The 16,031-nt window shown below is 36.4% G+C and overlaps 1 protein-coding gene across 3 annotated transcripts in view; it reads left to right on the top strand.

Annotated features, from left to right (window-relative positions):
• Nucleotides 1-15,138, top strand: part of ANXA4 (annexin A4) — a 73,789-nt gene extending 58,651 nt beyond the window's left edge. For all 3 annotated transcript variants that reach the window (XM_022561236.3, XM_089923053.1, XM_089923054.1), the window contains 4 exons: nt 2,854-2,949; nt 3,904-3,962; nt 4,984-5,106; nt 14,043-15,138. In XM_022561236.3, coding sequence (XP_022416944.1) covers nt 2,854-2,949; nt 3,904-3,962; nt 4,984-5,106; nt 14,043-14,102 — 338 coding nt within the window. In that variant the 3' untranslated portion in view covers nt 14,103-15,138. The remainder of the gene's footprint in view (nt 1-2,853; nt 2,950-3,903; nt 3,963-4,983; nt 5,107-14,042) is intronic.
• The last annotated feature ends 893 nt before the right edge of the window (nt 15,139-16,031 follow it).

Raw genomic sequence — 16,031 nt, 5'->3', positions numbered from 1 at the left:
GGTTGACATTTATTCCTATTTAACATCCAAGTTGTAAAAGCTAATAGAGGGTTTCCCTGGTGGCGCAGTGGTTGGGAGTCCGCCTGCCGATGCTAGGGGACACGGGTTCATGCCCCGGTCTGGGGAGATCCCACATGCCGCGGAGCGGCTGGGCCCGTGAGCCATGGCCGCTGAGTCTGCGCGTCCGGAGCCTGTGCTCTGCAACGGGAGAGGCCGCAACAGTGAGACGCCCGCGTATCGAAAAAAAAAAACTAATAGAAGTGATTTTTTTTAGGGGGTATGTTGCATAAGATGAATAGTGGATGATTTCAGATTTTATTTCCTATGTGTAAAGTTTCTAATTTGCTTCTGATAATGCTAGTCTTTGTAATGTGATTTTAACTTCTTTGGGAAAAAGGTACTATACGATTGTAGAATATTTATTGTCAGGTTTATTTTCTTCTTGTAAACAGCAATAAAGGTTTAATAAAATATTTCATCTTTTATATAAGCTTTTGAGGTCTTTATGCTATATCCTAATTTTATAAACTCATCATGCCCTTATAATCACTCACAATTTATAAAACCTGTGGGAAATTTGAGAAGAATGAGTTTGCTAAATTGAAAACGTGAAAAAAATTGAAAATTACGACACATTTGGAAGTTGCAGTTATTTCAGATATTCCACAGTGACAGTAGGTGATTACTCCAGTTAATAAATGTCATGGACAGTCAGCAGATGCACCAACTTCTGACTCAGATCCTTATTTTTTTTGCCTTCCCTTGCCTGATTACTAGTAAGGCAAATCTCTCCCTGGTGTTATTTTCCAAGAACTGCAGGTCCTCAGAAGCCGATTTAATGCAAATATATTTGTAACAATTTTCGCTTGCAGGCATGAGTCAATAGTTGGGCAGTTATGAAACATTTGCTTGTAAGCCACTGGAAGAAAATCTTTTCATCATTATTTGAATAAAGAAAACATCATAATTTTCTTACCAACCAACAATAATAGTGAGGATTCATAATAACTAAGATTTTGTTAATTATCTTCTAGGTGCAGTGCTAAGCATATTATAAGCATTGTTCATTGCAGCATCCCAGTGAAGCAGCCATTATTTTCCCCATTTTACAGTGGAGAACACTGAGTCTTAGAAAATGTGTCAATTAGATTTTTTGATTCCAAGAAATAGGCACTGAATAATTACATAGGAAAAGAGAAAATCATATAGAAGGGCACAAGAGGGAAAATGGAAAATACTAGAGGTCCATTGAATTGAAGGGCGAGCTGAACAGCTCCAGAAAGACTAGAAATCAAGGCAGTTCTGAGGATCTCAGTAGAAGGGAGTCATGGATTTATTTCTAAGGCAGAGTTTCCTAAAATCTCGTCTCCATTAAAAATGCTGATTCTTGGACCCCCTACTTCAGACTGGCTAACTTAGGATTTCTGACAGTGACACGCAAGGGGTTTAACAGGTTTCCCCGGTGATTCTTATGTTCTCTGAAGTTAAAGATGACTCAGTGCTTTTGGCCATCCTCATCATATCTACTCAGTTAAAAAATTCCCAAGAGAGTAAGACTGATTGGCCCTGGTTGGATGAACTGCTCACTCATTTGTTAGAGCTTGTCATGTATGTTGGGGGGTAGGGGTGTTCCTGGATTGACAGCCCTGTGAGAATCACTCTGATGGGGGTGGAGTAGCATCCCAAAGAAGGCAGTGTTAAGAAGATAAACAGCAGATATCCACTCTAAGAAGCCTCCAGAAGGAGGCAGCAAGAGAGAAAAATATGTTCATAATATTCAAAAATACTTGGTAGAAAAGGGGAGAAATTTTAATTATGTTAAAGTCTATTAAAAGATGCAAGCAACTGTTACCAAATGTGACCAAGTTTTGAAAAGGTGGAATTGCTCTAGTTATTTTTTAAATTGACGTATAGCTGATTTACAATGTTGTGTTTGTTTCTGGTGTACAGCAAAGTGATTCAGTTATATGTATATGTATATACATATATATATTCTTTTTCAGGTTCTTTTCCATTATAGGTTATTACAAGATATTGAATATAGTTCCCTGTGTTATAGAGTAGGACCTTGTTGTTTATCTATCATATATATAATAGTTTGTATCTGCTAATCCCAAACTCCTAATTTTTCCCTCCCCCACCTTTCCCCTTTGGTAACTCTAAGTTTGTTTTCTATGTCTTTGAGTCTGTATCTGTTGTGTAAGTTCATTCTTATCATTTTTTAGATTCCACATATAAGTGATATCATGTAAAATTTGTCATTCTCTGTCTGACTTACTTCACTTAGTATGATAACCTCTAGGTCCATCCATGTTGCTGCAAATGGCATTATTTCATTCTTTTTTGTGGCTGAGTAATATTCCATTGTGTGTGTGTGTGTGTGTGTGTGTGTGTACGCACACCACATCTTCTTTATCCATTCACCTGTCGATGGACATTTAGGTCGCTTCCATGTCTTGGCTCTTGTAAACAGGAATTGCTCTAGTTTTGATGTGCTGAAAGGAAGATGAACATACAGGTGATTGCCAAGCTTATTAAGGAAACAAGGAGAAAAAAAAGCAAATCTCTCCAGAGGTTATCTCCACTTTATGTAGTGAAAACAGGGTCCCACATAAGGGAAATGACTTGCCTGATGTCCTCCAAGATTCACAATATTCCTTCCTCCTCTCCTCTGTTCCATTCCACTTGCCATATGCATCCTGGTTCTCACCCACATTGCTAATTAGTTTCCTCTTGAAATATGCCAAAGAATAATAGTATAGTCTAGTTAAAAGATGCTCATTCTCTCTGTACAGTTTAGTTTCCTCTATTCTTTTTTTATTATTTATAATTTCATTTTGTTATTGTTTGTAGTGTTCGATGAATATAAAAGGATATCACAGAAGGATATTGAACAGAGTATTCAATCTGAAACATCTGGTAGCTTCGAAGATGCTCTGCTGGCCATAGGTAAGCTGGTAGGGGGTGGGGAGTGGAGAAACAAATATTTATAGACTTTCCTCCTTATTATCAATTTGTTGTCATGGGTTGTAGAAATTTTTTTTCAGGGATAAAAAAAATTGTTTAAATCATTCATGACGTGTGATCCAGAAATTTTTTTTAAAATTAGTTTATTTTGGGTTGCACTGGGTCTTCGTTGCTGTGCACGGGCTTTCTCTACTTGAGTCGAGCAGGGGCTACTCTTGGTTGCGGTGTGCGGGCTTCTCATTGCGGTGGCTTCTCTTGTTGCAGAGCATGGGCTCTAGGTGTGTGGGCTTCAGTAATTGTGGAATGCGGGCTCACTAGTTGTGGCTTGCAGGCTGTAGAGCACAGGCTCAGTAGTTGTGGCACACAGGCTTAGTTGCTCCACAGCATGTGGGATCTTCCTGGACCAGGGCTTGAATCTGTGTCTCCTGCGTTGGCAGGTGGATTCTTAACCACTGTGCCACCAGGGAAGTCCCGTGTGACCCAGAATTTTAAGCGAGAAATATTATATATAACCTGATTGTTATTGTACCATGTGGCTTTATCTATTTTATATCCTCTGTGCCTTTATGTCTTAGCACGTGGAAAGGTTAATCCTATACTAGCTGCATCTTGCAAGTCTGTGAATGGTTAGAACTAATAACTGTTTCATATGGTACAGATAGCAATAATCTTTTTGAAATTTTATGCTGCCTTTTGCTTTAATGGCCTTTATTAATTATTTGTCCAGGAACTTGACAATAAATTGAGGGTACTTTCCATCTGTGAAAATGCTTTTAGCATAGCCTATGCTCATAAAACATTGTTTGGCTAAATTTTTCCACAAAGCAATCAAAAGATACTACTTCACACCTTGTAGAAACAATGGGAACAACTGTCACTGCTTGTTTTGCAGATTTTATCTGTAATCTTTTCATTTCTCTTTTTATCTCTTGACAGTAAAGTGCATGAGGAACAAATCTGCATATTTTGCTGAAAGGCTTTATAAATCTATGAAGGTAAGTGGCCTCATTGTTAGCATCTGAATGGCTCTGAGGGTCTTGTGTCCACCTTCATATGCTTACTTATATCCCCCATGCAAATTAGGCAAAATCAGCTTGAGCTATTCAGTTCAATTCTTCAAATACTTCACTGAGTGCTTGCTAAGAATAATGCTAGGTAATATTTACTGAGTACTTATAATGTGTGATCACTCTTCCTAATACTTTATATGTATAATTTTATCCCCACAACAGCTCTGTGGGGCAGGTACTGTTATCAGCTTCCATTTTACAGATGAGAAAACTGAGGCATAAAGAGGATAGGCAATTTGCCCAGGGTCCTCAGTGAGGAAAGGAATGGAGCAGGGATGCAAACACTGGCAGTACAACTTCAGAGCCCCAGCTCCTAACCATGCATTGTACTCCGTGCAAGCACCCTTGCTGAGAACCATGGGAGGGGCAAGAGAGATCAAAATGCAATCCCTGGTCTCAAAGAACTTCTAGCTCTGAGAGGAAGGCAGCTATGTGCAAAACACCAGTAAGAACAAAATAGAATGTAAGACGGTAGTTGAGGATCCAAATATTATAGGAACACAGAGGAAAGGGTGTTTAAAAAAATATTTGTTTGGGGGTGAGGATCAGAAAAGGACATATAAAGAAATTGGTATATTTGAGCAGGACCTTAAAGGAAATTTTACATCAGAGGGTTTTACGTGGTAGGAAGGATGGTAAAGCTGGGAAGGGAGGATGACATGGTGGGTGGATCACTGTATGTGAGGCAGGAGGGCTGGAGAACACAGGGTATGTCTCTAGAAGGGCAGAGAGCTGTCTCCTCTGGTCAGAACACTGAGTGTTGAAAAGACAAGTTGGGGAAACGCTTGAGCTCCGTGGTGAGGAACCAGACTCCACAGGCCTCTAAGGTTAGAGTACAAGGGATGTCATCGGGAGACTGATACATAGTTTACCTTGATAGACTAACAAAGAGCACTGTCTGAAAACTAGCTCAGCTTTGCATGCAGGGATCTTGTTTCTTCCTTAGGGCTTGGGCACTGATGACAACACCCTTATCAGAGTGATGGTTTCTCGAGTGGAGATTGACATGTTGGACATCCGGGCAAACTTCAAGAGGCTCTACGGAAAGTCTCTGTACTCCTTCATCAAGGTGGGTCACAGCAGCCTTGCCTTGGCCCAGAGGAAAGTGCTGATGAAAGGAGGGGGTTCTGACCTAGGTTTTTAGACACTTCTTATCCTCTCCTTGGCAGACATCATTCCATTTAAGGATGGTACTCTAATTCAGATATTTCCAGTCTCTCTCCTTTCCCACAGATGTTTAAATCTCTGCCTGGTTAGAAGCTGGAAATGTTTGCTTTCTAAATAGAGTTAATTATTTCATGTTGACCCCAGACAAAGAAAGATTATATATATATATATTTTTTGGAGTGTCCATATTTTTTTTAATTTTTGAATTTTATTTTATTTATTTTTTTATACAGCGGTTCTTATTAGTCATCAGTTTTATACACATTAGTGTATACATGTCAATCCCAATCTCCCAATTCATCCCACCCCCACCCCCACACCCCCCACCGCTTTCCCCCTTGGGGTCCATACGTTTGTTCTCTACACCCGTGTCTCAATTTCTGCGCTGCAAACCGGTTCATCTGTACCATTTTTCTAGGTTCCACATATATGCGTTAATATACGATATTTGTTTTTCTCTTTCTGACTTACTTCACTCTGTATGACAGCCTCTAGATCCATCCACGTCTCTACAAATGACCCAATTTCGTTCCTTTTAATGGCCGAGTAATATTCCATTGTATATATGTACCACATCTTCATTATCCATTCATCTGTCGATGGGCACTTAGGTTGCTTCCATGACCTGGCTATTGTAAATAGTGCTGCAATGAACATTGGGGTGCATGTGTCTTTTTGAATCATGATTTTCTTTGGGTATATGCCCAGTAGTGGGATTGCTGGGTCATATGGTAATTCTATTTTTAGTTTTTTAAGGAATCTCCATACTATTCTCTATAGTGGCTGTATCAATTTACATTCCCACCAGCAGTGTAGGAGGGTTCCCTTTTCTCCACACCCTCTCCAGCATTTCTTGTTTGTAGATTTTCTGGTGATGCCCATTCTAACTGGTGTCAGGTGATACCTCATTGTAGTTTTGATTTGCATTTCTCTAATAATTAGTGATGTTGAGCAGCTTTTCATGTACTTCTTAGCCATCTGTATGTCTTCTTTGGAGAAATGTCTATTTAGGTCTTCTGCCCATTTTTGGATTGGGTTGTCTGTTTTTTTAATATTGAGCTGCATGAGCTGTTTATATATTTTGGAGATTAATCCTTTGTCTGTTGATTCGTTTGCAAATATTTTCTCCCATTCTGAGGGTTGTCTTTTGGTCTTGTTTATGGTTTCCTTTGCTGTGCAAAAGCTTTGACGTTTCATTTGGTCCCATTTGTTTATTTTTGTTTTTATTTCCATTACTCTAGGAGGTGGATGAAAAAAGATCTTGCTGTGATTTATGTCAAAGAGTGTTCTTCCTATGTTTTCCTTTAAGAGTTTTATAGTGTCCGGTCTTACATTGAGGTCTGTAATCCATTTTGAGTTTATTTTTGTGTATGGTGTTAAGGAGTGTTCTAATTTCATGCTTTTACATGTACCTGTCCAGTTTTCCCAGCACCACTTATTGAAGAGACTGTCTTTTCTCCATTGTATATCCTTGCCTCCTTTGTCATAGATTAGTTGACCATAGGTGTCTGGATTTATCTCTGGGCTTTCTATCTTGTTCCACTGATCTATGTTTCTGTTTTTGTGCCAGTACCATATTGTCTTGATTACTGTAGGTTTGTAGTATAGTCTGAAGTCAGGGAGTCTGATACCTCCAGCTCCGTTTTTTTCCCCCGAGACTACTTTGGTTACTTGGGGTCTTTTGGGTCCCCATACAAATTTTAAGATTCTTTGTTCTACTTCTGTAAAAAATGCCATTGGTAATTTGATAGAGATTGCATTGAATCTGTACATTGCTTTGGGTAGCACAGTCATTTTCACAATACGGATTCTTCCAATCCAAGGACATGGTATATCTCTCCATCTGTTGGTATCATCTTTAATTTCTTTCATCAGCGTCTTATAGTTTTCTGCATACAGGTCTTTTGTCTCCCTAGGTAGGTTTATTCCTAGGTATTTTATTCTTTTTGCAGTGCTAAATGGGAGTGTTTCCTTAATTTCTCCTTCAGATTTTTCACCATTGGTGTATAGGAATGCAAGAGATTTCTGTGCATTAATATTGTACCCTGCAACTTTACCAAGTTCATTGTTTAGCTCTAGTAGTTTTCTGGTGGCATCTTTAGGATTCTCTATGTATAGTATCATGTCATCTGCAAACAGTGACTGTTTTACTTCTTCTTTTCCAATTTGTATTCCTTTTATTTCTTTTTTTCTCTGATTGCTGTGGCTAGGACTTCCAAAACTGTGTTAAATAACAGTGATGAGAGTGGACATCCTTGTCTTTTTCCTCAGAGGAAATGGTTTCAGTTTTTCACCATTGAGAATGATGTTTGCTGTGGTTTGTCATATCTGGCCTTTATAATGTAGAGGTAGGTTCCCTCTATGCCCACTTTCTGGAGAGATTTTATCAGAAATGGGTGTTGAATTTTGTCAAAAGCTTTTTCTGCATCTATTGAGATGATCATATGGTTTTTATTCTTCAATTTGTTAATATGGTGTATCACATTGATTGATTTGCATATATTGAGGAATCCTTGCATCCTTTGGATAAATCCCACTTGATCATGGTGTATGATCCTTTTAATGTGTTGTTGGATTCTGTTTGCTAGTATTTTGTTGAGGATTTTTGTGTCTATATTCATCAGTGATATTGGTCTGTAATTTTCTTTTTTTGTAGTATCTTTGTCTGATTTTGGTATCAGGGTGATGGTGGCCTCATAGAATGAGTTTGGGAGTGTTCCTTCCTCTGCAATTTTTTGGAAGAGTTTGAAAAGGATGCGTGTTAGCTCTTCTCTAAATGTTTGATAGAATTCACCTGTGAAGCCATCTGGTCCTGGACTTTTGTTTGTTGGAAGATTTTCAATCACAGTTTCAACTTCATTACATGTGATTGGTCTGTTCATGTTTTCTATTTCTTCCTGGTTCAGTCTTGGAAGGTTATACCTTTCTAAGAATTTGTCCATTTCTTCCAGGTTGTCCATTTTATTGGCATAGAGTTGCTTATAGTAGTCTCTTAGGATGCTTTGTATTTCTGCGGTGTTTATTGTAACTTCTTCTTTTTCATTTCTAAGTTTATTGATTTGAGTCCTCTCCCTCTTTTTCTTGATGAGTCTGGCTAATGGTTTATCAATTTTATTTATCTTCTCAAAGAACCAGCTTTTAGTTTTATTGATCTTTGCTATTGTTTTCTTTGTTTCTATTTCATTTATTTCTGCTCTGATCTATATGATTTCTTTCCTTCTGCTAACTTTGGGTTTTGTTTCTTCTTCTTTCTCTAGTTCCTTTAGGTGTAAAGTTAGATTGTTTATTTGAGATTTTTCTTGTTTCTTGAGGTAGGCTTGTATAGCTATAAACTTCCCTCTTAGAACTGCTTTTGCTGCATCCCATAGGTTTTGGATTGTCATGTTTTCATTGTCATTTGTCTCTAGGTATTTTTTGATTTCTTCTTTGATTTCTTCAGTGATTTCTTGGTTATTTAGTAACGTATTGTTTAGCTTCCATGTGTTTGTGTTTTTTATGTTTTTTTCCATGTAATTGATTTCTAATCTCATAGCGTTGTGGTCAGAAAAGATGTTTGATATGATTTCAATTTTCTTAAATTTACTGAGGCTTGATTTGTGACCCAAGATGTGATCTATCCTGGAGAATGTTCCGTGCGCACTTGAGAAGAAAGTGTAATCTGCTGTTTTGGGATGGAATGTCCTATAAATATCAATTAAATCTATCTGGTCTATTGTGTCATTTAAAGCTTCTGTTTCCTTATTTATTTTCATTTTGGATGATCTGTCCATTGGTGTAAGTGAGGTGTTAAAGTCCCCCACTATTATTGTGTTAATGTCGATCTCCTCTTTTATAGCTGTTAGCAGTTGCCTTATGTATTGATGCGCTCCTATGTTGGGTGCATATGTATTTATAATTGTTATATCTTCTTCTTGGATTGATCCCTTGATCATTATAGTGTCCTTCCTTGTCTCTTGTAACATTCTTTATTTTAAAGCCTATTTTATCTGATATGTGTATAGCTCCTCCAGCTTTCTTTGATTTCCATTTGCATGGAATATATTTTCCCATCCCCTCACTTTCAGTCTGTATGTGTCCCTAGGTCTGAAGTGGGTCTCTTGTAGACAGCATATAGATGGGTCTTGTTTTTGTATCCATTCAGCAAGCCTGTGTCTTTTGGTTGGAGCATTGATTCCATTTACGTTTAAGGTAATTATTGATATGTATGTTCCTATGACCATTTTCTTAATTGTTTTGGGTATGTTTTTGTAGGTCCTTTTCTTCTCTTGTGTTTCCCACTTAGAGAAGTTCCTTTAGCATTTGTTGTAGAGCTGGTTTGGTGGTGCTGAATTCTCTTAGCTTTTGCTTGTCTTTAAAGTTTTTGATTTCTCCATCGAATCTGAATGAGATCCTTGCTGAGTAGAGTGATCTTGGTTGTAGGTTCTTCCCTTTCATCACTTTAATTATACCATGCCACTCCCTTCTAGCTTGTAGGGTTTTTGCTGAGAAATCAGCTATTAACCTTTTGGGAGTTCCCTTGTATGTTATTTGTCATTTTTCCCTTGCTGCTTTCAATAATTTTTCTTTGTCTTTAATTTTTGCCAATTTGATTACTATGTGCCTCTCCTTAGGTTTATCCTGTATGGGGCTCTCTGCGCTTCCTAGACTTGGGTGGCTGTTTCCTTTCCCATGTTAGGGAAGTGTTCGACTATAATCTCTTCAAATATTTTCTCTGGTCCTTTCTCTCTCTCTTCTTCTGGGACCACTATAATGCGAATGTGTTGCGTTTAATGTTGTCCCAGAGGTCTCTTCGGCTGTCTTCATTTCTTTTCATTCTTTTTTCTTTATTCTGTTCCATGGCAGTGAATTCCACCATTCTGTCTTCCAGGTCACTTATCCGTTCCTCTGCCTCAGTTATTCTGCTATTTATTCCTTCTAGTGTATTTATCATTTCAGCTATTGTATTGTTCATCTCTGTTTGTTTGTTCTTTAATTCTTCTAGATCTCTGTTAAACATTTCTTGCATCTTTTCAATCTTTGCCTCCATTCTTTTTCTGAGGTCCTGGATCATCTTCCCTATCATTATTCTGAATTCTTTTTCTGGAAGGTTGCCTATCTCCACTTCATTTAGTTGTTTTTCTGGGGTTTTATCTTGTTCCTTCATCTGGTACATAGCCCTCTGCCTTTTCATCTTGTCTATCTTTCTGTGAATGTGGTTTTTCTTCCACAGGCTGCAGGATTGTATTTCTTCTTGCTTCTGCCGTCTGCCCTCTGGTGGATGAGGCTGTCTAAGAGTTTTGTGCAAGTTTCCTGATGGGAAGGACTGGTGGTGGGTAGAGCTGGATGTTGCTCTGGTAGGCAGAGCTCAGTAAAACTTTAATCTGCTTGACGGTTGGTGGGTGGGGCTGGGTTCCCTCCTTGTTTGGCCTGAGGCCACCCAACACAAGAACCTACCTGGGCTCTTTGGTGGGGGTAATGGTGGACTCTGCGAGGGCTTATGCCAAGGAGTACTTCCTAGAACTTCTGCTGCCAGTGTCCTTGTCCTCACGGTGAGACAGAGCCACCCTCCACCTCTCAAGAAAGAATATATTTTAATGAATGGTTTTAAGAGCACAATTTCCATTTCTACCTGCTTACAATAAAAGAGAAGCAACTGAATCAGTCATCCAGAACCACATCCAGGGCCAGCTGAGGTCTGCTGAAAGTATGGGAAAACATGATAGTCATCCTGGATTGCTATTCTTTACCTGGCACCAGACTTCTAGGAGTCCTAACATGGCATGGGAGTGATGCGAAATGATTCACGTCTCTCAAAACCCCTCATTACTGGGACTTTGCTTCTTGAGGAAGCCAGAAGGGCCTCAGGAATATGAAGCCAAACCCATTTCCCTAGAAGCTGGTGTTGCCAGCACAGATCAGGATTTGATCTGTGAATTAAATATTCTGATCCTACTCATAGCTTGGAGAGGTTTAACTACTAGGTGATTTGAGCTGCAGTTTATGGCTATGTCTACAAGGCATTTAGGAACTTGTTTCTATTTCTGTACAGCCTGTGAGGTCACTGTGTTTTGCAGAGCTGAAATATAGCTAGCTGTAAGCAAAACAATTTTAAGATTCAAGGATGACCATAAATGAAGCTATGGGAAAATATATTTGTAACATATACTTATAATGTAGGGTTAATATCCCTATATGAGGAACTTGTACAAATTACTAAGAACAAGGAGAAAAATCCAAAAAGAAAACTGGACAGAAAGAAAACATGAGCTTCATGAAAGATGAGACACAAATGGACAATAAATATGTACAATGTTTAATCTCACTAATATACAAGGGATTGCAAATAAAAGCAAATCATCATTTTTCACCTAATACCTTAACAAAGTTTAAAGAGGTCATAACCAGCATTGAGAAAGGCTTGGGAAAATCTCACCGTCTCTTATGGAAGCACTATAAACTAGTCTAACTTTCCGGGGAGGCAACTTGCCAATAAATGTTTAAAAAATAAACTATACCTCTTACTTAGTTATTATATATTTAAGAATATCTTTAGGCAAAATAATAAGATAAAAGTGCGCTAATCCACAGAATGGGAGAAAATAATATCTAGTAAGGGTTTACTATCCAGAATATATAAAGAACTCCTAAAACTCAATAACAAAAAGACAAACAACCCAATTAAAAAATGACAAGGGATTTAAATATCGTCATTTCTCCAAGGGAGATATACAAATGGGCAATAAGCACGTGAAAAGCTGTTCAACATCATTATGAAAACCACAGTGAAATACCACGTCGTACCTACTAAGATGGCTATAATTTTTAAAACATGGAAAATAACAAACGTAGGAGAGGATGTGGAGAAATTAGAACCTTGTGTATTGCTGGTGTGAATGTAAAATGGTGCAGCTGTTGTGGAAAACAGTTTGGCGCTTCCTCAAAAATTTAAACATAGAATTACCATGTTACCCCGCAATTCCACTTCCAGGTATATACTCAAAAGAAATGAAAAAGGGGACTTAAACAGGTATTTGGACACCAATGTAAACATTATTTATAATAGCCAAAAGGTGGCAACAACCTAAGGGTCCATGAACAGGTGAATGGATAAACAAAACGTGATATATACACACATAATGTGAATGAAGTTTCCGATACATGGATGAACTTTGGAAACATGCTAAGTGACATAAACCAGACACAAAAGGACAAATACTGTATATGATTCTACTTACATGAAATATTTAGACTAGGTAAATTCATAGAGACAGAAGGTAGATTAGAGTTTACCAGGGGCTGGAGTATAAGGGGAATAGGAAGTTCTTGCTTAAGTTACAGAGTTTATTACACATTATTTTAATTTTTATTAACCAATAGGGAATGACTCAAATTATGGGAAATCTATCCAGTGGAATACTATACAGACACTAAAATGATGGGGTAAAAAATATTGATTGACTGGGGAAACAGCACAATAAATACATTTACATTATATGTTTGTATATATATAAATACGTTAATATGTGTATACACACACTCACACAACACTGGAAAAAATTTAAAATAAAGAATACATTGCCCATTCAATAAAAATTGTCAAAAGAAACAGAATAGAAATAGAAAATATGTAAATAATAGAAAAAAGACAGGAGTAAGGTTACAAATGTAAGTTATAATAATAAATAAACTCTCAGGTTAGGTAAAAATATAAAATCCTACTCCATGCTGTTTATAAGGAACAATTGAAATACAGTGATATGTAAGAAGCTTTAAAAAGAAAAGGCCAGGGAAAAGAACATTTGACTAAAAGAAAGCAGGGATTATACTATAAGTAAAAAGAAGAATTTAAGGGGAAAAAGCATTAAATAGGACAAAGTAATAGATCACTTTATATTGATAAAAGCAACAATTTACAACAAAGATTAAATTACCATAAAACGTTAGTTGCCAAATAGTATTGCATTCAAATATATAAATAAGAAACTTGAGGCTCCAAAAGAAGACACTGATGGAAATACTATGCTAGATAGACTTTAACACATCCTTCTCTTTTGGCAGATCAATGAGACAAAGTATAAACAAGGGTGTATTAAGATTGATTTTAATGGATATACATTAAACTTTGAATCCCATCCCATCTTTTCTAGTGCCCATGAAGCACTAGCAAAAATTGATCTATTATTTAGGCCATGAGAAATTCTATGTAAAAATTATAGCACATTTCTGGAAGGCTATATTGCAACCCATATTCAAAGAAAATACATGATCATTAATCTGATAATTCCCATTTTATGAAAATTTATCCTGAATACATCATTTAAAAATGCACAAAAATTTATAGTATGTTTATTGCAGCAGTGTTTATAATAGTGAAAAATTGGAAAAAAACATAAATATCCAATGGGGGGTAATCAAATAAATTATTTTACCTATGTACAATAGAATACTCTGTAACCATTAAGGAATGATGTTGTGGAAGAGTACTTAATAAATTAAAATAGGGAAATAGGCATAGAAGTTTAAAAAAGTAGAATATGGAAGAATACTACAATCCCATCATGTAGGAATCTATATCCATAGAAAAAAGTCTGGAAGGATATGCAAAAACCAAAATGTTAGGCAGAGTAACCTCTAGATGTTAGAATTATAGATGATGTTTTTATATTCTTTTATGTCTATTTTCTACATTGAACAGGTGTTCTTTTTATAATAAAAAATAACAAATGTCATTTAAAAAAAAAAAACCTCTCTAAGAAAGATCCCGGCAAGACTGAAAAAGTTAACCTAGATGACTTTGAGCTGTGTATTCTATTTTAAAACCCATTTATCTGATTGTAACTGTGCTTTCCTTGTCCCCAGGGTGATACATCTGGAGACTACAGGAAGGTATTGCTCATTCTCTGTGGAGGAGATGATTAAAATAAAATCCAGAAAGGATAGGAGGATTCCCTACACTTTGAATTTTTTTTAACTTCATTTTTCTACACTGCTACTAGCATTATCTCAGAATGGTTATTTCCAATTAAAATGCCTACAGATGCCTCCTAAGATATAGACTGCATTATTATTCATCTATAATTACTCACTATGATGCTTTAAAGCTGTACTTGCTTTTCAAAGCTTATAAAACCTAAAAGGAGATTTTAAATTAGAAATAAGAATGTGCTCCATGTTTTCAACAGATTTCTTCCTTGTTTGTGTTTCACAGAAATTGGAATATATTAAATTATTTCATATTTTCTTTTTGGTGAAAACTGTTGAAATGGAAGACTGGAAGACTGTTCTAAAATCACATTTCTTCCCTAATTCTATTTTTAGAGTGGCTAGTAATTTCTTGATTTGAAATTGTGAGCATCTAGTTAGTAAGAAAATCTATCCAATTTGCTATTTTACATGTCATAGTTTGAAAGCATCCACAGATCTCCTTTGTTTAGATTTTTGTCTAAAGTGTTAGTTGATCTTTACTAAGTTTGGCATTAGAGACTTCCTCCATCACATCTTATGTTACCATCTCAGTCTCTCCAGGTTAAAGTATACCAAACTCACCAAATCTTCTGAACGAATTCAATTCTAAGTGTGGTTATACAGATCATATATGTCTGGTTACCAAACATAAATGCTGAACATTCCACAATATTATGGTTAATAATAACAATATAATAAAATAATAATAATGGTATTGATCCAGCTTGAAGATGAATGTGAAAGAATTGTGTCAAACTGTGTATTCTGGTGATGGTGTAGTGCTCTGAATTTATTTTTACTTAAAGAAAAATTTTTGTGCCCAAAATTTTTAAAATCATTTTCAATTTTGTTGATTTGTAGTAATTTATACTTGCACTGTGCCTTTCAACTCTAGAATTACTGTAAAGGTGTACTTGGATTTAATTTAAAAGTTCACTTTGTATACAACATGGAAAAATAATTTCAATAAAACACAGTGCCTTTCAAATGAGGTGTATGCTTTCTCTGACTGACTTTTCTGCTTGTGAGTTTTTTCATCCTGGACTCTGAAAGTAGATATTTTTGAAGGATTTGTGTTACTCAATTTCTATTAGAAAGTACAACATTAGGAAAAATAACGTATTTAATCTGATGTACCTCTACTGCTGTAAAACTAATGTTCATATATACCAAACACTACTTAATGATATAAAATAGTATATTTAAGTTATCTCTGGAAATGAGTGATGCTCTTGGTTCTAAGTAGAACATTCATATTAAATAAGAATATTTGTCTTCTTCATTCTATAGTTATTTGTTGTATTTTGATGGGTGAAATATAAGGATTTGTTTCTACTTGCCTATTACAAGTGCTTGACTACTGGTGAAAGCTATTTACATGAATACTTAGTCATTCCAGTTAATTATAGGAAATAGTACTGCTGCTTCAATACCTACCCAGAAGAGCATGGAATTTCCAAATTAACGTTATTTGGCTTTGGAAGCATTACAAATTTGGGGGGAGGGTTATCTTTAAATTATATAGGGCTTAGCCAGAATTTTAAAACAAATTACATATGTTGATGGGAAGCTTTCTACAGAGTAGGTTAAAGCCACCCTGGAGGAATGATTGATGTACTGAACAAGCATGACTTTGTAATATAACTAGGAAGCAACTTTGTTATTTTTCTCCCACTGTCTATTTACATTTATTCATTGGGTCCAGTTCTTCTCCTGTCTTTATATGAAAATTCAGATAGAGGATAGGGTCGTGACTTTTCTGGTCATTCTTAGGCTTTAAAAATTCCTACTATAGAACTGTGTCATTTCAGCAATTAATGTTTTCAGTCAAAATTCCAAACTTCATTTACAGTTGAGGCTTCTCCCCTCATTCAGATCTGGCTT

This window comes from Delphinapterus leucas, chromosome 13 (assembly GCF_059928025.1).
Source record: "Delphinapterus leucas isolate spDelLeu-1000000601 "Yukka" chromosome 13, BTC_Dleu_Yukka2, whole genome shotgun sequence".
NCBI classification, from domain to species: domain Eukaryota; kingdom Metazoa; phylum Chordata; class Mammalia; order Artiodactyla; family Monodontidae; genus Delphinapterus; species Delphinapterus leucas.
Note: the sequence above shows the minus strand (reverse complement) of the source record. Positions and strands in the feature narration are given on the sequence as shown.